Source organism: Crassostrea angulata, chromosome 9 (assembly GCF_025612915.1).
Source record: "Crassostrea angulata isolate pt1a10 chromosome 9, ASM2561291v2, whole genome shotgun sequence".
NCBI classification, from domain to species: domain Eukaryota; kingdom Metazoa; phylum Mollusca; class Bivalvia; order Ostreida; family Ostreidae; genus Magallana; species Magallana angulata.
Window position 1 is genome coordinate 33,818,987 of NC_069119.1, and position 25,119 is coordinate 33,844,105.

Consider the following 25,119-nt stretch of genomic DNA (forward strand, 5'->3'; position numbering starts at 1 on the left):
GTTGACCACGACTACTGCTCGGCCTCCATTGTCAGCAACGCACATGTCTAGATTTCTGTTTTTACCGATGTACCTAGTGTCATAACCAGATGAATAAAAAGGAATACCTATCTTATTGAACTGAATAATCTGTACTTCTATTGAACCAAAGTAACGCACAACTCTCGTTTCTTCTTCATCGTCATGCATCAGTGAGCATAATAACACACAGGCCACCAGAAGAAGTACAACATATGTTAAGCGGTATCCAACTGGATTGCTTTTTAATCTGCGTACTAATATTTCTTTTTCTGTATACAGATTGATTTTCGCCAAGGGTATAAACTATATTCGCACTATTTTCCACAGCTATATCTCCTGGTATATTCCCTTTCTTTGTTTCGATCGACCTCACAAGATCATCCTGGATGTTGTACAGCCTTCAGTTTCTCTCTTCACCACTGGTCCATATTTCCACGTCATTGACGCAGGTCACACTGTGCAAATACTTATAGCCTGTGTCTATTCTTGTGATTGTCTTCGGTACATTAATCAATTGTTTGTTTATCATGAATGTAGAGTTCCATAGTCTTTGGGGCCCCAGAGGGGGTTCAAAGTTTAACATAGATATCCGTAGAAAACATGATTAAAATCTTCGAGAAGTACAATGTTACAGTTTGTGAGATTCTTATGCAAGGATCCTTAGTGAAGATTCTAAATTATAAAAGCTTAACCCAAGGACGAACACTGGGAACTCAGAAGGGATTCAATGCTTAACATGCTAAAACATTGCCGGGATTAGATTATAAACTATAAAATTGCCTTTCAACATTAATATTATTTAAGCTTGACCTTTTTATGGAAAGCTTTTGGTCTGAAACTAGAGCTGATTTCGACAAAACAGTACTAAATACAAACAAAACACAAACTTCATATCATATTTATTACAACACTTGTACAGGAATATGTTCACTCAGACAAAACAAAAGAAACAATATAAATATATATACCATCTTGATTTAATTAGGTAAATAAGAATGAAACAATTATTTACATTGATATTCAAAGCTCAATGATGACTTAGTGAAGACAGATGATCACCAAACGTAGTGATATATCAAATGTAATGGTTTTTTTGTCATTTATGTACAAAGTGTTATCTCTTTCATGTGCATATAATTACACAAACCGTGAAATCATTACTATATTTGATTTATGAAATTGACTAATGATTGTTACATGTATATATACATAAAAGTGAATCAACAAAATAAAAAAAATTGGACCCCGCAAAGTTTTACGATTCCACAATAATGTGGAGAAATTGTTCATTTTCAAGCTATTCTTTGTCCAAAGTTATTTATGCAGCACATGTGGACGACTTTGAATAAATAATATGCATTCCTAAAAAATGTCAACTGAAAGATAATTTCATTCACACATTATCCTCTTCACTAAAAAACCCACAAGAACGAAAATTGATTTCTTACGAAGATCGATAAATGGGAATATTGACATCTTTTTCTCCATTTGGAAATCATTTGGAATACCTCGCACAAATTTTCAACGTTATTTAGGAGTATTTTGCAATACAAATCCCCGTAGACATCACATTTTTTATCAGTGTACTGAAACCCGAACAGCTACAATGAGTGTTTTAAAAGAGAAATATTGGGTATTTTTCATACTCTTAATTGAACATCGCTCGAATTCTGAGGTAATCACAAATATCGAGAGATTTAGCAAAGTGTGACTGATATACTTGGACAGATTTGAGTGTTTGCAATTCATGTATACACAATTAAAAGGACAAACTTTTGTAGTAAATTAACACAGGATGAATGCTTGCAATTTTGTAGAGCATAGTCTGATCCAGCTGCGATTCTTCTTCAACTCAATGACAGGGTACATCTAATGACGTTATTTGATGGTTGATTTTTTCAGTGCTGTGCAATGCTGAAAAAGACAATTAATTATGTTTTTTTGAATTCAGGTTGATATTTGAATACCCGTTTATCAGCAATTTTCAAACAAAGCCTCTGCCTAAATGAGCTTCCCTATGTACATGTACCAATATTTGTGTTAAATTGAAGTAGTTTGACAGAGAAATGACAATTCCCGACAATAATATGTAATAATAATTCAAAATTATAATGATTTATATCATATGATACAATAATATACAAATATTGACAGAGTTGAGTGCAACATGGATCATATTAGCCCCCAAGGGACAACATGTTGTCCGACGCAAAACAGAAGGCAATAAATTCGTCCGAAGGGGGGTTTATATAATAAATGTTCCCCAGAACCATAGTCGACACTTGTTTTTTATATGAATAAACAAACCAAAAAGAAAAGGATTTGAAAACAAATTACAGTTTTTACAACGACATGATTATATCATATAATAAATATACATGTATGATTTGATATTGTTGCAATGATGTATTACACAAATAAATCCACTCATTATTAGCAAACCGTTCTTCAAATTGTGTTTACTCACCATTTACTCACCTGTTCAAGCTATGGGAAAGTTTAAGTAATGACTAGTTCTTGATAGTGTTAGGAAGTGGTGGGTTCTTTTTGTATTTTTCTTCTTTAGTAGTTAACCTTTCATAACCTAATGATGAATGACACACGTTAAGAACAGCTTTACGAGTGAGTTCGAGTTAAAATTGAACTAGTATTTAAAAAATATGGTGGTTTGTACACTTGACAAATAAAGAAGATGAAAAAAAATCACTTTAAAAAATTAACAAAGATGTTATGAGTTGATATTCATTTTGGTGAAGTCATATGATTAATCCAAACTGTCCGGTTGGTACATGTATCTCTACAGCTTTTACACACATTTGTTTTTTTAATTTTGTTCCTCTGCCATTGACTAAATTGGGTTGTATTCAATAACAAACACCATCATGTTTTCCGATTTGTGGCCATGTATTTTACCCGTCGGGTTCTAGAATTCTCTTTGTATTGATCATAGTATAATCGATGAATAGTTGTGTTCGCCATTATTTGCCAGTGATTTGCTTGGTCTGGGAAGAGCTGTAATCTTATGGCATGTCAAACCAAACTGCATGCAAACAGACGACTTACCATAACAGCTGTAACTAGCAGACGTAAATAGATTTGTTTCTACGCATAACGATACATGCACTTGTATTAAACTGATATCATTCTATAATACCCACATACTATGAACGTAGAAATGCAATGCAACAAAAACGTATTCCCACTCCAGAGGCTGTTTTAAAGAATAGATGGACAGGTTAGGTAGTTATTCAAATTAAAGCAACATGTCAACAAGTCGTTGAGCTTTACTATGGTTGGTTTTATAAAATGGTATAAAGTAATAATGTACTCTATTTACAGATTGGGGTTGTTGAGAACAGTGATGTTTAAGAAGAGTCTGACATATACAAAATCAGGATTAAAATCGGATATTCAGAGCTAGATGAACAAATTGTAAACAAAATGAACATTCAAACATGTAAAGAAATATTTTGAGTTATTATTCCTTTGTTTTTAACCTAAACCGAAAAAAAAATTTCATCTCTAGAAAAGTAGTTTGATTAATTTATTACATAGACATGTTTGCGATTGGAATTATATGGTCTACATACTTTTTGCTTGAATAGGCTCGTTAAGCTCGTGTAAAAGGTTTACCATGCTCGAAGGGTTCTGTCCTTTAAGAAAATAACCAAATTATCATTAACATGTCTAAGTTAGATTGAAATGCAATAAAAATGTTGAATTATAGATTTTACAAATATAATTAGTTTTTTATTCTTAATAAATAATAACAGTTTTAAAAAACTGTTTCATCATCGACTTATTAATTGTTCAAATATATTTAAAAAATCCTTAGAAGGAACAAAGTATCAAATTTTGAAGTATAACATAATAAGAAAAAAAAATACTTACTGTTTTTTCCATTTTAAAAAGCATGTTAGCAAATTTTTTTAAAGATTGTATTTTCTTAACTATTTTTCACCTACAGATCTTGAGAAAATAAGATAAAATAGCCACATCAAAAATTTGAAATGTACGCCAAATTTGAGTCACCAGCTTCAAAATAAGCATGAAAATGGCTTTTCTCTTGTATCATGTACAGCTATAAATGCCATGTAAATAGTATAGGTAAATGATATTAAAGGTACTGATAAAAAACATTTCATATGACATCACATTTACAATATTGTCTTACTTTAAATGCGTCTCTTTCAATGGAAACCAAGGTAGTGAAAGTAAATTTGATTATTAGTATTGACAAACTTAATTATCTGTCACTTGAGAAAATTTCCTAAAAATCCGAGGTGCATTAACTCCACTGTAATATTTTGGTTTTTTAACAGTTAATTGATGTCAAAAGCCAAAGAATAATCCTTATCGCTAAAAAACTGACTCAGTTTTAGACAATTACGTGTTCTTTATAAAGAAACAAGACCAAATAAGACTTATACACTTACGCTCTGTCTCATGTATACATTTACGAATGCAACGCTTGATTTTATTGCGGAAACACCACAGGCAGATTATAAGAGATACTATTAGAAATATCCTTTGTTGTGCTCTAGTGATGACAAAACAAGTTCCGTATTCAGTAAGGTTGTCCTTTGATTGTTTGTTTCCAATAGTTTCTGTGACGAATTAAGGTTGTTGTTGCGATGTTGGGAGGTTTATGGGTTAAATATATACTTCTAAATTCAAGAAAAAGGACATTATTAAACAACTCTGTGTGTATAGCTGAAATATTTCTATTTCAAAGCAAATCTAAGCATTAAACAAACAATGCAGTTTCATTCTAACAAACGCAATTTCATTCAAAATAAGAATTTACATTTTCAGTTCTTTAATCAAATGTCCAAATTTAAGCTATGCATTAGAGCTTGTCACACGGTTCCATTCTATAAACCACATATTCCCACCGCACTTAATTGACCGTGATATTTCACTGCTGCCTGCACTACATGCAGATGGCATCAATACTATCTCTGAAATATGGCATCAAAATCTTCCTGACATAATTGGGGGGGGGGGGGGTTCAAGAATTTCTAAGCATGCAATGTACGAATGTCTTTATGCTCAATTGAGTGTAATTTTTGTCCAGCCCTTTCTTCTCTCTGCTGTTCGTCGACACCCCTCCCTTCCAAGTTGGTAAAGATGGTAAAGTGGTGTCGCGGTGGTCACCCTCCCAGTAAGTTTCTATTAAACCCTACCTCGTTCATTATGTCTTTTAAATACTTAAAAAAAATTTCTACCAAATGCATTAAATGGAAGAATACACCTGGAGCATGATTGTAACACGTTGTAAACACTATTTGGATTATTAATCATAGTCAACTAGTTAATGGTTTAAAATTTCACGTATGTCTTTATGAGTGTCACTCCCGGGGTTTGTTTTGGTGGACCTCCCTAAAAGTGTAGATAATCACCGGTTTTTTGTCCAAAATGATATTGTTCTAATTGAAGATTGTTACGCTTGTCCTTGAAAAGCAGACCAATAGTTTAACGAGTAATTTTTGCTGTGCTAAGTTCAAACATGACATTAAACGCACGCAAAGTTTATAGAAATAAACTAAACAGTCTTGTTATCATGCCTAGTCTCTTGTAACATTAATCTTTCAATTCAATACTGCACTATCCCACTTAACGTCTTATTTGCTCACATCTGTTCTAAAATCAGAAGTGAGTTCTTCGAAGTTTTCCATATTTTGACGTTTGTTCCTTATATTACGGTAAGGTAATCCCTGACCGTCAGTTGACTTTACTTATTTTGTTGAAAAAATATTAACAGATTTTGTTTTCGTTTCTGGGCTGTCTGATGTCCAAAAACAGTTAAGACCACCACAACAAAATGTATTGGAGTTCTCACAAATGAGCAATAACTTATTGACATATTATTTGCATCATTGAGCATTCCCACAGTTTGTATCGGCTTTCCCCCGAAATAAATGCATATTGCTTGTACGTGTCGTTGCGCCGTGAAGTCCAGCGACCTCAACGATTTAGTCAATTTTAAAAGGGATATCTGTCTTTTGTAATCAATTTCAATAGTTCTATATTATTTGGTATATTTGATATGACAGTACTTAATTTGAGATTTTAGTCATATTTGGTTTTAAGGCCAATTCATTAAAATATCACTTTGTACATTAGATGATATATTGTTGACCTAACACAAATTTTGACCGTGCACCATGACCTCTTCCTTGAAGGAAACATTTTTAGATAATTATTTCTAGAAAAAAAGAAATATTTCGGACTTATTGAATTCAAATTATTTCAAACGATTGTTAATTTTTATTTTACTAAATTTTAAAATAATATGACGTTAAGTTAAAAAGATGTAGCTAGCTCTGTACTTTTGATTGACCTTCGTAGCAAATCAATGTTTTGATTTGAAAGGCTTTAATTACAATTGTACGAAAGCCGAGAAGGATCATTCGAGATTCGAGATTCGAAATACGAGATTCGAAATACGAGATTCGAGATTCGAAATTCGAGATTCAATATCTAAATTAACCAATCATATCAAGGATCTGAAAATATGTATCCTAGCGACATCAAACTGTTCTAAAAAAAAAATCATGCTCTTATATACAAATAAATGCCATGTTCACTTCTCCCTACCTAACTAAATAATTATTTGTATTTACTTTTACACAGAATATCTAAGTAGACTAGTAATAATGCAGTGTGCTTCGCGGATCTAAGTGATTTTGTTTGCCCTGGTGCATTTCCACCCGATGCGTTTGAACCCTAAGGTATTTCACCACCAGTAATAGTTTAAAACCCGGGTTTATTCACCCCTTTTGTGTAAAAATGCGGTTATGGTAGAGAACTTCATAAGCGTAGCTAATGTTTTCTGTAGGGGGTCCTAGGCCAATTTTTAAAAAATTTACTATGTAAATTTAATAAGCTCCAATTTTCCCGAGGAGGGGGTCCAGATCCCCTGATCCCCTCCTTTCTAGATCCCCGCATGAAGATTAGTACATGTATCTAAATAATCTAAATATAAATAATCTGTCCTGTTTCACTAATAAATATAAGCATTACTTATCGTTTTTATGTATGCATACAGTGATACACTAGTACTATGATTATAAACAAATCATTGAGATATTATCACATCATACGGAATTATTAATAAATACAATTTTTTTTCCTTTTCCTCAGTAAACAACTGTCTTACTTTTGGAATTGTTTTCAATATAGAAGGATACCTACTCTCTACAATTAAAGGTAGGGATGATAGGGTGCCAATTGGTTCACATTGCCGATTTCTTGTGCAGAGAACAGTAAAACCTTTTATTTGATTGTGCATGAATATTTCAAAATTAATTGTTGTACATATATTTTGTTAAAATTCATTCATTGATATATCAACAAGAAAGAATAAAAGCATATGTTTCACAGCCAAGTTAATTTTCTCTGTAGTTTTCTACCCCTCTACCTCCCACCGCACCAAAATTGACAATAATTACATATAAGTCACACAAATGTTTACTTTTTTTTGTAAGTTAATCTCTAATGATGTAAATAAGCACTGCAAACAAAGATGTGTGTATTTAATATACTACTACATTACACTTAGCCAGATAAAATGTAATCAGGATGAAGCTACAAGGGGTGAGTGGTGCAAATTTACCAATTTGTCGCCATACACACAGAACACCAAATAAAGAAACTGTGAGTGGTGTGTGGAATGCATAAAAGATGGCGGCAAATTATCTCAAACAATCAGTGCAAAAACCCACAAATAGGCTGTTATTTGTTACATATCCTGCAAAAACATTGATAAAAAATGTTATCGTTCCATAACAGCCGATTAAGTTAATGTGTACATATGGTCAACGTACATGTATTTCTAATATACAAGAAGGCGGACGTATCAGGCGAGGATCCAGAAAATTAAATTTCAAAAATGATCGGTTGAATTACATTTAATGCTTTGAAAATTGTTTTAAACTATCGCACGGGTCAAAATGCGTGATAGAAGCTATGTACAGTGTAATTTGAAACTTTCATTTTATACCAATATGTAGTATTACCTATTATAACAAATGAGAGTATAGCACAACTGCCACAAGCAATACATGTCCTTTACCGGCACCACCTCCCTCCCCATAAAAAATGAAACAACTGTCGTTTTATATGCTAAAATGTGTGTGGTTCAAGATTTTTCTAAAGGACATACCCGATTAGAATTGAAAAAGAGTCGTACGTTTAAAACTAATTTTGTCAAAATTTTTAGATTCATTTGGTTATATTTTGGTCCATTTTGGTAAATATATGCACCAGCGCAGCTCTAATTTATATATAATCAGGCCATAAATTCAAAATATTTTCAAAAATTAATAGCTTTAAATCCAGTGGATGAAAGAAAAGGAAAGCAAGTCGAACTCGATGAGTGCTAATACCTGTGTTGAATGAATGGTACAGTAGGATATGCGCAAAAAAGTCCCGTCTACTCTTTCCTACACTATAATTATTGGAATATTAAATCAGATTATAAGAGTCAAATTAAAAAACAAGTACGGATATGTACCTGTTTATCAAAAGTAAAACTACTCATAATTTATCTACAGTGCATCGTTATGGAGCTACACAGAAAGTTTTATATTAATTTGCCGAGCCAAATAAAAAAAACCTGGAAAACGAAGAGAAAACAAAGAGGGGACAGAATAACTGACAAATTAATTAGGACTATATAGCCCCCCACCCCCCCCCCCCTTCTTGAAATGTATATACTGAAAACAGATTATTGGCGTACAACATCCGCACACAATTTAAAGAACAGTTCATGTTTTTTTATCATTTTCGCTAGCTAATGTAAGACATCAAAAATACCCCAAACCCCCTCACGGAAAAGGAAATGCTAGGTGATGAGAGAGAGAGAGAGAGAGAGAGAGAGAGAGAGAGAGAGAGTCGATGTAAATCACAGGTGCGCTAACACCGTTAAAAGTAAAGCTTGCTAGTTGGTCTGCCCTACCCTAGCTACCTCCTCTCTTTTCTCGTTTTAGAGGCTTAATTATTGTCTATATATGCTTGTAACAAATGAAATCAATTTCAAATTCAAAATCAAACTGAATTTGACACTACAAAACTCTCTCTGTGTCTGTCTGTATGTCTGTCTGTCTGTCTCTCTCTCTCTCTTTCTCTCTCTCTCTCTCTCTCTCTTGAGAAGTGGACAGGCATAGCCTACATGGATGTAGGCTATGCCTGTCCACTTCTCAAAAGAGAATCTCTCTCTCTCTCTCTCTCTCTCTCTCTCTCTCTCTCTCTCTCTCTCTCTTAATCGACAATGGCATTGTCATACCCTACAATACACTATTCGTATCTGGATTTTTGTCTTTGAGGTTGTAAATCATTATATCTTCTATGGTTTAAAACTTTATCATAACCTATATTTTGACATGTCGATTATTTCATTGAGTTTCGTTTCATAGCTTAAACATTTAGATTAAACAGACCTTTCTTCGCGAGCCGATTTTTACACAGTTGGGGCGAATACACTTCGGGTTAAAATTGTTCGGGGGGAAATACATACAGGACAAACAAAACCACTTAGATTCGCAAAGCCAACAGTGTTTTTTCTAATTTAATTGTTTATACTGTGTGGGGTTAATTCATCAATGTTAATTTAACCATTTTATAACCACTATATAAGAGCTATTAAGACATTTATTTGTAGGAAAGAGCATGAACGAATGATCTTTATTTAGAACAGTTTGATGTTGCTAGGATACATGTTTCAGATCCATGATTTGATTGGTTAATTTAGATATTGAATCTCGAATTTCGAATCTCGAATCTCGTATTTCGAATCTCGTATTTCGAATCTCGAATCTCGAATGATCCTTCTCGGCTTTCGTACAATTGTCCTCTTTGTTTCTAGCATCTATATGCACACAACTTACCATTTAAGAGTTAAATTACTAGTTCAAAACGTCAACGAATGAAAACCGATTTACCTGTTACAAAATGGTTTAGCAAAAATAAACATATTTTTCTAACAAACACACATTGCGGATCTAAAATACACAATTATTCAATATTTTTAAAAATACGCATGCTAGAAAGAAAATGTATTTTTTCGATTTTTTTTTTCAAGATTAAATTAGAAGTGGTTTGATAAAATAAAAAAGAGAAAACTTTTAACGTGAACGTGTCCCTTAAATCAGATAAAAGCAATATATATTGTGTTTTTCTGGCAGTCATCTATACTTAACTAAAGGAGAAATTAACTAATTCATTTTGATTCACTTTTCTGATTATTGCTTCACCATTTACCGTTAAACATATTTAGGATTAAAACGAAGAATCCGAGAAATGGATATCAAATTATGTAATGTACTTTATATACTATTATTATGCCTTCTGTCAGTTTGTCACTATATATTCAATACTCATCTATTTTCGCATAGTATCAAAGGATTTATATAGCGTAAGCATACTACGCCGAAATAGAGCACGGCGAATATTTTCCACGAAAATCTTACAAGCGCCGACAGCGGGATTCGAACTCACGACGCTGAAATCATTGATTCTAGCATGAAGCCCAACGCGTTACCGCTACGCTAAACTAGCCGTTATTATGAGTACCGGTATTTAGGTATATAAAAACTACATATATACGACTGACATCAAGCAATTAAAATTATTCATTTTTCCAAAAAAAACTTCATTATTGACGGTAATTTTAAAGTTAAAGTTTCCTATAAACTTTTGAACAAATTGATTGAACATATTTCAAAGAAATTCTACATGAGAATCACAAAAACGCTTTTTTAAATGACGCTTGATAAAGAATGTTCAAGAAAAAAATTCACTGAGATTTCGTCTGCTAAACATTTCGAGTTTTCTCGGTAAGGCAAAACGTCTCTCTATTTCTTAAAAAGAACATAAACCTTTGTTGACTTTTTATTGTACAACAACTTGTTGATTAAATAAACAATCAAATCAATTGATTACCGTACACGTAATTTGAAAACAACAACAAACGCTTGCTTTTCCGGTGATTATTTTAAGGGACTTGTCAACACTCGAACGTCAGAGCTACTTATAGCAAAGCACGTCAGTATATTTAACAGTCGGCATAATAATAACAATAGTGTTGTGTTGTGCATGTACTATGCCTAAATAGTAGTCAGGGTTTGATACATAGTGCACTCGCCTCCGGCTCGTGCACCATGTATCAAACCCTGACTACTATTTAGGCATAGTACATGCACAACACAACACTATTATATAAATAGAAGCATATATCTGCACTCATTGAATAAAATATCACACTTGGAATATGAAATAAACTAATAGTTGTATGTTTTCATTTTGTTCTTCTACCAAACGTTACACGTATAGTAATAAATAGTGAACTTATATAAAGAAGTTGCAAAGTTCATTTGTGTTAAAATCAAATATTGCATCTTAAATATTAGTTTTATATGATATGACATTCGCTATTCATCTGAGTCAATTGATACATTTTAGCAAAACATTTAAATTACCATCTTGTGACGTAGTGTTTTAACAAATATCGGTGAAGTGAAGTACCTTAAGAGGGCTTTTGTGGCAAAATAAACATACTGCATTTTTTAGGCTGAATTTAAAGCTATACCCGCTTTCCCGTGGATCTACAGTGTTGTAGCTACTAGTACTAAATTCAAATGACTGTTTTTGTAAATATCTGTATATTATACACAATAATCGCTCACTAAAAGAATACAAAAAAAAATTCTGCCCAGAACATGCGGTCCAGGCCCCCTATAAATGCTGCGAGTTGTCGTATAAACAAGGCACTTATTAGAGATAATGATGTTTAGATTGTTAAAAGAACTTAAAATCAATGTATTTTGATTATATTTACTAGGATCATCACATGCGTGGTTTGCAAATTCCTCCATGTCTCGAAAAAGGCGGGGACATGTATCACATTTACAGAGCGTGGCTCTGTTTTGCACATTTGTCGCCATGTTGAATTCTGACTGCACTACCTCTCGCACGTGGACAGAGAGAACAGTTCGTGAACAGTGTATTTTTGCACTCCTTTGACTTTGCACATGTGCGGGTTGTTCCGAACAGTCAATGGAGCGCAGCCAATGTTCACATTGAAGATTAGTGGTAAACTTTGGCTTTTTATCATGTTACTTCCAAATGTGTGTAACTCATTTGTGTATGGAGGCGTTTTTGATCTAATCTCATAGCATACCATGGCATAGCAAGCATACAACATCAATAAGCCCTTTATATCAATTTCTCAGCATAGCATACAAATCTCATAGCATTGCATTGCAATCTCATAGTATATCACTAAAATCGCATACCATAGCAGAAGATTGAAAAGATATGCATGAAATGACTGTAATCTTTTTCTTTGGTTGCTGAAGCTTTAGAGCGATCGATAAACTGATAAGAACTGGATTGTGTACTAGATTTTATCTATTACAATCAATTCCCGTAAGAAATATAGGGAATCATAATTGGATGTAAATATTGAATTTTAGGTGAACAAAAAATAATTTGTATACATGTAATTGGATAGACAGATCTGTGTATTAGTTGTTAAATCGTTTAATATTAAATGTTCAATTAAGTTAATGGTTGAGTGGATCTGTTATTTGTACAAATAATCTGGACAGTACTGATTTAGATAAAAAGTAAATCTTGAACTCATGATATAGCATAGAGCATGACATGTTTAAGAGTCCCTAGGTGATTTATATATTTCATTAGCATGTACTTAGTATTAGCAAATATGAAGATTAGAGAATATCATAAGTAACATATAGATAATATTAACTATTATATTAATTTGATTAAGATTGGTGATTTAATGTTTTTCATTTAATGATAAGTTGTACATTACTCTAGTGTTACTTTTCGGGATACGCACTTTTAAATTATTCAACGAGTATTTGACAGTGACTTGACTTAAAACTCCGATACCTCGAAGGTTATCCATGTGAAATAAGCATTCTTATGTTCAACTGCTGACTAGGTATTATCAATAAGATATTAATACTCTACAAGATTAAACTTTAATTATGGATCTTAATAACGCTGTTGGAAATTAAATTCCTATTATATGCAAACGACTAATTGGCTTTTTTTTTTGACTGCGTAGCCAATACAATTTTTACAAAACAAAACAAATTAAACATAATTCAATAATAATGAAAAAGTGCACAATTGTAAAAATGGTAAGATTGAAAACAAATGGTTTCATTTTTCACTAGATTACATTCATATGGTTTTGCTTTTAAGTTTTTGTCCTCATTGGTTAAAGATAATTTGGTTAAATAAAAAGTGGCAATGTCTATAAATAGTCACTCATAATGGATATTAAAACAATTAAGAGCTTTTTTGGCTACTCATGTTGTTATGAACGAGGCTATCATCTCAGAAAAGAACTTAATATCGCGGGATATATAATTTTTTTGCTAACAATAGATACTTTTATAGCTCAATTAGAATATTAAAAAAATGATTATATTTACATCCATATCTGAATTATTCAATTAATACTTATTTAAAGGTGAATACAAGTATATGTTATCATTTTTGCCGCTTAGACAGATGAAATAGCAAATTCCATACATATGAAGGTTAATTTTCGATCGATCAGTAACAATCCAAATGAAGTTAACATCGAAAGTATGAAAAAACCAATAATGAATTATGTTAACATTACCTATCAGGGCTATTTAAATTAGAATTAGAATATAGTAAGCTCAACAATGAATTCAAAAGTTAAAGGAGTGAATTTATTTATTCATAAATTTAGACAAAAATCATCATAATTTATCATAAAGATATTTCAATGATATATACATGTTATTTCAATAAAGTATCATTTCAATGAAATATACTGTAAACCAACTTTTATTCGCGAGCGTGAAATATTCGCGAGATTCGCTACAGCCTCCTCGTCGCGAGTGTATCTTGCGGTGAACTAGTCTTTGTCTTATGGGTTTCATATACAGGAAATCGTGTTCGAAAAAATAGCCATGAATATTTTTATCTTCGGTAAATGGCAGATTAAAGTCGTTGCGAATAATAGTTGGTTTACTTTAACACCATTGTTCCTTTCGCATGCGTTTATGACGTGACACAAAAAGGTTATTTCCGCTGTTTCCTAAAACATGTAAAATCATTTAAATCTCTATTCAGATTTAACAGAAGGAAGTATAGTGCCATAGATTGTTCAATAACCTGTTTCAGATAAATAAAGGTCCATATTGTCATGCAGTAAAAATTTAAAATCGTAACATGTATATTTTCAGATAATTTCTAAATACTTGTATAAATGACCTGCATGATGCAAACAAATTTCATTAATCAAAAATTTCGGGAAAGATATAGAACAAAATATGCAATATCAATATAACATCAATGAACTTATGCAAACTATTTTACAATTGTTTATAAATAAAAAAGTTGATAAAATGTAGAATATTAATTCAAATACATATATGACGGTTGTTAGAAAAGGTCGCTGACATGTTGTGTTGTGTTGTGTTGTTTGACTGATTAAATATTTTTTATTAAATGCGCAGGTAGGTTAAGGCAACTCCGAGTTTAATGACTGTCAAAATTATGATCAATTTAAAAACTGGGTTTTTTTAAAGAAAACAGTGCGGAATATTAATAGCAAGGGAATGTGTTCACCAAGATATTATTTTCCTACTTCGGAATCTACTTGATCTTTGAAGCTGCCTTGCCATGGTATCACGTGACAGTTAAAAATAGATCACTTTTTTACCTTAACAAAAAATCAAAAAGTGTAACACTACCCCGAAGTTCATTTGTATGTTTGCTACAATAATTCGATCGGCAATTAGTTCATCTTTATTAGTATTACTGCTAGAATCCTATTGTTAATCGCATAAAATAAATATTGTAAATATTTATCGGAAACACTCTCAACTTCTATAATTTCATTGTAAATACTACGTATTTTTCATTTAAAACAACGAAGCACAGGATTCTAGCAGCACTTTTCAAGGAGTTTAGGTCATATACCGTTGATATTTCCCAAAGTCATCTTTCACAATATCCGGGGTAGTGTTACACTTTTGCCTTTTTTTGTACACACTGACAGAGAAAAGGCTGGTCAAGCCATATAAATGTCGATCTGCTTACTTTATAACACTCGCTAATTAAACAAAATATCCATGCCTGTATTATTCTGATTATATCCTTACTGACACTCATCTAAATCTTAGGTATCTGTATTAAATAAGTCTTATTTCGGCATTGTTTACACTGCATTCCGATGATTTGTCTCCCGACATGATCTTCTCTGTTAGACATGCTTGTGACGTCATCAATGATAATTATACGTAATAGAGAGAAATCGAAGATATATTCAGTTAGAAGAGTTTCTAGTGATATTTTATGACTGTAGTTTTTATATTTTAAACCAGAGATAAAGTTAAAATCGACATGTTTCTGAGTAAAATATGACATCATGCTGCTTATTGTGACGTCATATCTATAAGATGAATTTGATCGCTGAGAGTTGCCTTATCATACCCGCGTGACTATCGATTAAAATGAAGTATGCAAAAATATCACACGATTTTAAGAACTTTCAAGAATAAACAGCGATTTTTACTTTGCATGAATTAGGTTTACGGAGCACCATTTTATATATTCCACGACGTCAGGTGACGTCAAACAACTGAAAGGCAAACCCGCACTCTTTTTCAAAGTAAATACCTTCTAGTTCCACACGCAATTCATGTCATTTAACCCATTTATAAAATGCATTTTTAAGTTTTTGTATAATGTCTTGTTGCATATCGTAGTTCATTTAGGCCCACAAATCTCTGTTTCAGCAGTTTTGACTTTAGAAATAAAACGAAATCCATAGGTGCAAAATTCGAGTTTGGGTTCTCAAGAAATCACTTCTTTCACCTTAAAACCTCTGATTCCAATTGTGAACCTTTGGTTTACAAAAATAAACACATGTGGTTCATCTCCGGTAGCATCTAAAAACCTTTTGGTATCCATCAGAGATTTTCCTGCTTGCACACAAAATTTTATGATTGCTCGGTGCTCCAAGATGACAATCGATATTAATGATTTTGACTCAATTTTCAAACGCTGGTTGTTCATATTCGGCAAAAAATAAAACAGTAAAAAAGGTCTTCATTTGAAAATTTCACAAACCGCCCTTCACGATATATTTTTACGTCATGTGAAATATCGTGCATTTTTTAAGGCTTAAACGGTACCTTTTTAATAAGGAAAAATGCGTACGAAATTTTAAAAAGTCAAACACTTACATGCTTCGTGGAACATATCTTATAATCATGATTAAGCTGTATATTTTTATGGTGCATTTAACAACTAAATCTTTACTTTTTAAAAAAAATACGTCTAGTTTAATTCTTAAAAGATTCGCTGGTATCATGCAAATATTCTGCTTACAGTTAGACTTGTCCGCAAACTTTTCTAACAACCCTGATAGATATTCTAATACATCACATAAAAAAACTTTATGTTAAAAAATCAAGAACTTGATAAAGCATGCAAAAATCATAAAATCATGACATTAACAATACAAAATAAAAAAAATTAAAACAAAAAAGCAAAAAGATTTCATATATCAAATGGATAATTATGATCCTTATGTACACAATAAAGATAAGAACAGATAGAGGGGCTCTCACATAGTCCTGTACTTAGGCTTAACAAACAAATATACTCATTCTATTCCAATTAATTTGATGGGATTTCTTTATAACGCATATTTTACGTAAATGTAAAGCGTTTTGTTGCATAGCTAATCACACACTGTTGTTATAAATCAAATTCAGTACACCTGGCGATGACACTACACTACTATAAAGTCGTACAATGTTACTGCACTAAGCAGTATACTCAGATTACCATTCAGTAGTAACACTTCTTCCTGTTGTCTCGAACCGTTGAAAAACCACTCCTTATAATTATCAAAATCCGAACAAAAGCCTCTTATATGTCATGAAAAAGATATAAAATTGAAAAAAATAAATAAATCGTATATCAGAGAGCGCTGTTCTAATTTTCACGTTATGGACAACATGTTCATTCGCGCTTTACTTTCGTTGTAAATAATGATCTTTTTTCTTATTAACAATTTTAAGCTATCACATAAATCGAGATTAGTACAATTGAATGATATACTGTTTTTGTAAACAGTTTCTTCCAGTCTTTCCTAAATCTAAGAAAAATTTTAAATACCGCGCTGCTAAAGATAACAGCCTGTCCTAACATCATTGTTCGCATACAATGCTTAATATGAAAAAACGGACAAAAACAAAAACCAATGAACCTAATGGGATGATCTAAAAATTTGCAGCCAAAAATAAATATAAATACTACATTACTTGTCTGTGGTTTTGGACATTTTTTTATGGATACAATGTTAGTTTCGTAAATGTAACTATAAACAGAATATATGCATGTAAGATGCAACACCGCGCCGATATAAGATGTTTAAATACAGTCAATAAAAATCTATGATGATATTTGAATTTAATAATTATCGAAGTGGTAAGTTTTGTCTATCTATTTGCAGACCATATTTTATTGAAGTAGCAATGTGTATCTATGTAAAGTCCTTGGATTTTATTGTATTCCTCAGGACTATATAATTTCCTAGTGACCAAAATAACATCACAATGTTGAAAAAAAATCTAAGATAAAAATTAACCTGTGACAAAACATGGACACAGATAAAATGTTTAAAAAATTACAAATTTCAAAATATAATACGCAAATTTTATCGTTATTAACAAGCGCATTTGTTGTTGCAAAACCTCACGTTGCTCCAAGTCTCGAGATACGTCAGTTTTTGTAGAGGAGCAAGAGCACCATTGCACCGAGTGTTGATATCAGCCAAGTATTGATACTAAATTGTTGGCGCGGTGAGTTGGAAGGTTTATGTACCGAAGCAACTAGATCATCTGCAATTTACACGTTTAAAAGAATTACAAAATTAAAATACTTTCTGGTTGAAATTTCAAAATATGAAATAATTACCTTATTTATTACAGAACATCGAAATATTAATAAATTCTATGAACTTCATATTCATAATAATTTAGCCAAAAACAGGTCTCTTCTAATATAGCCAATATTGGAATTTCGATAACAAGTATTAGTCTACTTTAATGTTTTATTGGAAATATTACAATAAGCGAGACATGTACATTCATCTAGTTTTTCAATATAACAATAACAATATCCTCCCCATAAAATGAAAAATTTCATAATTTCTCCTTTAAAACACCCCTCCGTCTTGTCTGGTTGACACGGCTAAACTTAAAAGCATTTTATATGACAATAAAGTGACCGGATACAGAATAGAAATAACCCTAAGATGTTCTGAGCGATTTCCGTGCAAGAATTTCCCATAAGAAGTTTCTGAATGAAATTACAAGTAGTTATCTTTCTTGTGATTTTTTTTTCTAGATAAAAAAGAGATAGTGTGGAAAGAGAAAACTTTTATCTCCTTCCTTTCCATCGAATTATGTTGATGTGATATATATATATATATATATATATATATATATATATATATATATATATATATATATATATATATATATATATATATATATATATATAAAACCTTTTGATTGCAGACAGCTGATAAAAACATCCTTTCCTGAGGAACATTTAGAGTAATGTTCCCATGTGCATTCCTTAATGCTTCTTTCAGATACATCACAATTCAGAATTTCCTCCGTGTAAAAACGTTTCCTGTCCACAGCCTTAGATGAATTCCTGAAATAATGGAAACGCAGCAAAAGTCGATTTAATATTTTTTTCCGAATCATTATTTTCACCGTACTATGCAACAGATCATTTATATCTTAGGTATTTCACAAATAAGCTAACGTCACAAAAGTTCACAATGTTTACTTATACAGGTAATAACTTATGTCGTTGAATTGGTAACAACATTAAATGCTACCATTCAGTGAACTGAATTTTAACTGAAAGGGTTGGACAAGTGATTTAATGGCTACGTTTATTCAGTTACCTTTTATTTCCTTTTTAGTCACCTTTTAGTTGGCTGAATAAAAGAGTTTTATTCTGTGGATGTCACTTGTGTTGACCAACATTTGTGCGTTGGACATGCAATTATAACTTAACCTCGAGTACAAATCACAAAAAGGGACACACATTACGAATAAAAACAAAATTGGAATCTAAGCAATGGATCTGACATTTTCAAGGTATACATATACGGTGTCTGATTTCCAGTAAACCTGTTTTCTTAGAATCAATTCATCATCTTTGAAGGAATTAAAACTGTGTTATTACATATAAACCAACTTGTTAGATGAAATACAAATGATATTTATTGTCAGTTTAAAACATAACTTAATAATAAAAAAAAAACCTTACCAAAGCAGACCTAATGATTGACACACGGTATCATAGAATGGAATAATCCGATCATCAAAACACACTGTTCCCCATCTTTCCAATTTGTAAACCAACAACCGACCTTCATAATCTGACGCCTCTCCAACAAGTCGGAAATCGTATTCTTTATATTAAGTAAATAAACATTACTGTTAAATCTAAACAAGTGTTAAGTGAAAACGTGAGTTTAGCTAACAATAATGATTCACGGAACATTATCAGAATAGTTTGTAGGGAATTGTTGATATCTAAGGTCCTTATAATAATAACTAGCGCCACTAGCGGTTTTTTTTAATTACTCATGCTAAAAACCATGACTAGGAATTCTGGGAAATATTCATAAGTGCTCTTTCCAATTCATATAGTTGTCATGTTCTCTGTACGCTTATTATTTAAGCTTTATTCAACCCATTCTACGCATAAAAATAAAATTTAGCCAACTTTTTATTTGGGCACCAGACTAGAATGTAGCAATTAATGTGATTACAGCGCACCTAACGATTGATGCAGTGACAACTTTTTGTACGTGTACTTTTCCAACAGAGCTCGGAATTCATTTTCTTGAATTGTGACGCAAGAAATCGCATGTAGTTATTACCTCTTTTATCTCGTTGACTACAACATGGTGGCATATGTTTTGTTGATTGCGTTTGAATGAATAATATAAAAAATGTTTTATATAAAGACATTTGGTTTTGGTCCTTTGCAAAAATTGTAAACTTTATCTTTCCTCATTTTATATAGACTTAAAAGACCAAACATACATGTAGACAGACTATTAAGTTAAAAGATTTTTAACCATTTTAAAAAATAATTTGGTAAAATCGTTTCTTTCATTTTACCTTGTTGTGATATATTGACGTGTTTTCAGATAGCTTAGAAACATTCAGACAAAAAGTAGTGAAGGATATATAATAAATGTATGAGCTTTTGACCTGTTGAAAGTATAAGTTTGTGTAAATGCACTTTGATCCGAAATAACACATCACCATAAATTCCTTATATTTCGCGAGTACTTTATTCTGCGATCCAGCTGTATTGTATCAAATCGCGAGAATATAAAATCGTGAATTTTGAATTCTTCTCTTTATTTCTGATTGTTTTCAACTTTCAGAAAATAATGGCGAGATTTAAAAATCCACGAAGGATCCTTCTGGGGATTTTAAGTGGATATTAATTCCTCGCGTTTAATTAGGAATTTACAGTCATACCATTAAGCGGTTTTTGATTGTTTCAGGAAGTCAGATTGAGTCATTAGTACTCATCTTGCTGACAGTGCTAATCACAGTTCTCATGAAAAACATTCATATGTGGTATAAATGTTTTTGGGTTTTTTTTGTGTTTTTTTTTTTTTTTACACTTTTTAATAATCTTATTGTAAGGAGAAACTATTACTTTTGAAAAGTAAATGCAGTAAAAGAAAATCACATTTTTGAGTTTAATAGTATAGTTTTCAGGAAAACTAAAAATTTGTTACGAGTACAGAAAAGGTCTTCTGTTATACTTCATCTTGTTCGGAATGAAAAGTTTTAATGCATTGCTCCTTATACAAGCTGAAACCACCATAAAAACCAAACATAAGAGAAAAAAAATTAAATATGTTTTTCTTCAGACCGGAACATATAACAGTAAACCATTTCAAAACAGTGCTAACCGACTTTTGGTGCTATCCTATTCATAAAAACTCAGATTTCATTTCCTTAACGTCAAAGCAATTTATAATGGGTCTTGCAAATTTAAAGTGGGAACAATCGAAAAATAAAACCCTTTCCCCTCTCTGAAATTTCCTGGTATATTCCTACAAAGTTCACGTAGTTTTAACGGCTTAAACCTGTCGATTTTTAGCAGCCCTAATTACTGAAGATACTTAAGATATCAAGAACATTAACATTGCTCTTGTTTATGTAATGGAAGTACCATTCCACCATCGTTCAACTTTGTAAATGCATCTTTTTGGTATAACAAACAAAAAATGTGAATAACATGTTAATCAAAGTACACGACTGATAATGTTCATATTCTAAAATGTCATTATACAAGCTCTACGCAATACAGTGTATGTATAATATGGAATACGTTTGTCTCAAAACAATAAACAATGTCAGAAAAAATGGGAATGCAGGCTTTTACCTTTAGGTGGCAAACAGAAGATAAAGACTTCTGATTGACAAATGTATCGTTGTTTCTTGCATTCGTCAACGCTTCCCTCAGACCCATTGCATAGTATACGCAATTTATACGCTCCATCAATGAATGGTTCATTCGCAAAAACCATTGATGTATTCCTAAATATTTCAAAACAAAGAGTATCATAATGAAAATCGGCTGGGTTTTCTAATCCAATTTTTAATTGATAAGACTTAAAAAAATATATATAAAATTGTACTTTGTTGTTATATTACAAATGTTGCTTTTGTTTTTCATTAAACCTCACCAAGGTAGGTGAAGAGATCGACACACCACGGCAGATAGTTTATCATCCAACTCATTAAAACACACTGATCTCCATCTTCCAAATTTGTACACCTGTAAACGACCTTCATTGTCAGTCACTCCTCCAATTAGTTGGACTGCGTTATCTGAATATACAGTGATTAACAAGATGCATTTAAGACTGTTGTTAAATCTTATCCAGTCAGTGTTTATAAAATAAAACTAAGAGTTGGTAACTATAAAGTATTTATCACGAACTATTTCCAGTGTGTAACGGCTATGAACGGATAACATGTAATATTGTTATAAATAATGACAATAAAAAACCCCAGACTATATAACTTTAAGTTTAGAAAAACATACTATATTTGTTTGAATGAATGAACAGTCCTACAGTAAACTCAGCGTAGTTAACCGCATATAGGTTTACTGCTTAAGTGGCACTTTAGGTAACAGGCACAAAATGCCCGTTGTTGCCGGAGATAAAACGTGTAGAAATAGATTGGACATATATGTAAGACTCCAAAGTCTGATGGTCACGCCAAAGTCCGATGGTCTCGCCAAAGTCCGATGGGTTGTTGGAGATACATGTAGGGACGCCAAAGCCCGATCGTTACGCTAGGGCCCGACGGTCTATCTCCTATAGACACGTTACGCCAAAGTCAGACAGTCGAACACGCCAAAGTCCGATGTTCCGCCGTTTGTTTACGCGCAAAGCTACTCCGATGTTGCGCAAAAAAAAGATTACGTCTATGACGTCACGTCACGAGAACGTTATTGGTAACGTCGATAATAAACAATTTAAATCCAAGAATCCTAAGATGGATGCGGCAGGCCTTCGAGATGAGGGATATTTTTTGAGAAAGTGAGGAAAAAAGCGAGAGACAAATGTTATTTTCATATTTTGTTTAGTCTGTTGTAAGTTCATACTACACGGACCCGTACGAACGAAGATTTCAAAGTCCACCAGACACACACAACAAAAGACGGTACTCGAACTCCTTATGGGAAATGAAAGAGGTAGGATCGATACTCGTATACTTTTTCGTTGGAATTCGATAATAACAAAGATGGAAACGTTCTTTCAGTGCATTAACTCTGGTTAATTTTTTATTTAAAGGGGCATGGTCACGATTTTGGTCAAATTCTATTTTCATGGCTTTATTATTTACAATGCTTTAGAAATGCATTTCTAATAATCAAATAAAATTTGAGAGTCATTCGTAGAGTTATAAGCAAGATACTGGGCTTACATAATTTTGTCATGTAAACAAGACTCGTGGCCTTGTTTTTGTTTACATAGGTTCAATATACCAGTAAAAATCTTTATCCAGCTTATTTGTCTATCTTTTTATTTATTTTAAGCATAAATAAACAGTTCCTAAAGTTAAACCCATTCGTTTTAGGTTTAAAACTGAAATTGTTACTTCAACGTTCAAAATGTAAACAAACGCTTATTTTACATAATGTAGATTTTCATGCTCTGTAACTCTCTTATAACTCAACAAATAACACTCAAATTTCGGTTGACTTTTTAAAATGCCTTTCTGAAGCATTGTAAATATTAAAATCGGAAAAATGATTTTTTACCAAAATCGTGACCATGCCCCTTTAAATTTCTTACAGAACCCTGATCATTGGAACCATGATCACTACCCCCTTGAACTGTTTTCCAAGAAACCGGCTCCGTTAAGGACACTGGAAAAATTCGACCCGAGCGTGGGCGACTTTGTTGATTTTAAACAAAATTCTGCCATTTCCGCTGGAACAAATGTGTTTCTGTCTGGTTACTGGAGAAAGGGACAGATGATGAAAATTGACACAGATGATTCCAAGGGGTCTCTACGGTGGAAGATTGTGAAAACGGAAAAGTGCACCGTCTCTCGAAATATATTTTGCGCCCCAATTTGCTTTGAAACGGGAGGCGGAAAGTAAACTATATAAATAATGACTATGGCCTCAGTGTTTTTGTTTTTAATTTCTAATTCGGTTTAATTTCGAACTTACGTAAGTCGTTTCGTTTAAACATTGATTGTATTAAAGCGGATCGTGAAAAGTTTCGCGCTTTTTTGTGAACCATTGGATTTTGGCGTGACACACCATCGGACTTTGGGGAATGACGTCAAGCATCGGACTTTGGAGTGACACACCATCGGACATTGGCGAATGACGTCAACCGTCGGACTTTGGCGAGTCACACCATTGGACTTTGGCGTAGACCATCGGACTTTGGCGTGACCGTCGGACTTTGGAGTGCCAACACAGTTTGGAGTCCTACATATATATTAATTGGAGTACAGGTAGTGTTATGCGGCTATGTTGCTGCAATTTCTAAATACCGATCTCGATCTATAATACTAACCTTTATCCAAAAACCGCCATCTTAGTCGATTTTAAGGAGTCTCGGGGGAGAATGTTTCAAACATACGATTTTTAAATTTTTTTTTACAGTGAAATGTCAACTTATGAGTAAACTATGTGCAAAATATAAAGTAAATTGACCAAATAGTTTATCTGTTTGTCGCGCTCAAATTTTGGTCGTATGTCCGATTCATCACCGACATTTTATATAGGATTATACAGGAAAATGAGGGTTTTAAAATTTTCAATTTCATATTTAAAAAATTAAAAACATACGATTTTCTTTCAATTTTCAGCGATGGAAGGTTAACGTATAAGTAAACTTTTTACCAAATTAAAACGAAATTGACCGGATGGTTTTTAGGCTATCCGTTCTCACATTTTGATCCAATAAACGTGCCGTGCCAGCCATTTTACATTATAGAATTGTATAAAACAAAAGGATGTTTACGAATCAAATTTAATTTTATTTGTATTAGAAGAAAAAATATATTCCCACTCACACAGAACGTAGAAGGGTCGCGTATATGATTTTATTTTGCAAATTATAGTTTTTGATTTTAATTATTGATGCAGTAATAGAAAATGCACGACGTTAATTTTTGTCAATTGTTACGTCAGAGTCTCAACTGACGTCATCCTAAGACGTTGACCCCGACGACAAGAACGTCGATTTTGAAGAAGCGGCGAAAAAAATAAAATACTTCTGACATTATTCTAACGATTCATTTCACTTAAAATAATTTTTTGATAAGTCATTTTTCTGACATAAAAACGTTACATGATAACCTGTATCATTGAACATTTTAATTTAAATTTGTGTTTTACAACAGTAATGCGCAATACCCCGCGCAGAGGGTGCAAAATTTTAAACCCACTACCGACCTTAAATGATACATTATGTGC

At 32.4% G+C, this 25,119-nt stretch overlaps 1 protein-coding gene across 3 annotated transcripts in view; it reads right to left on the reverse strand.

The window, feature by feature from the left end:
• Window positions 1-25,119, reverse strand: part of LOC128163861 (deleted in malignant brain tumors 1 protein-like) — an 84,582-nt gene that overhangs the window by 48,415 nt on the left and 11,048 nt on the right. The window contains exons 10-14 of one of the 3 annotated variants that reach the window (XM_052827535.1): window positions 21,854-21,998; window positions 21,550-21,704; window positions 19,399-19,543; window positions 18,617-18,771; window positions 13,757-17,948 (exon numbers count right to left, since the gene is read on the reverse strand). The exons of the other annotated variants lie outside the window; for them this stretch is intronic. Of the exons in view, the coding sequence (XP_052683495.1) occupies window positions 17,830-17,948; window positions 18,617-18,771; window positions 19,399-19,543; window positions 21,550-21,704; window positions 21,854-21,998 (719 nt within the window). The 3' untranslated portion in view covers window positions 13,757-17,829. Of the gene's footprint in view, window positions 1-13,756; window positions 17,949-18,616; window positions 18,772-19,398; window positions 19,544-21,549; window positions 21,705-21,853; window positions 21,999-25,119 lie in introns of those variants that run through there. 3 annotated transcript variants of the gene reach the window in all.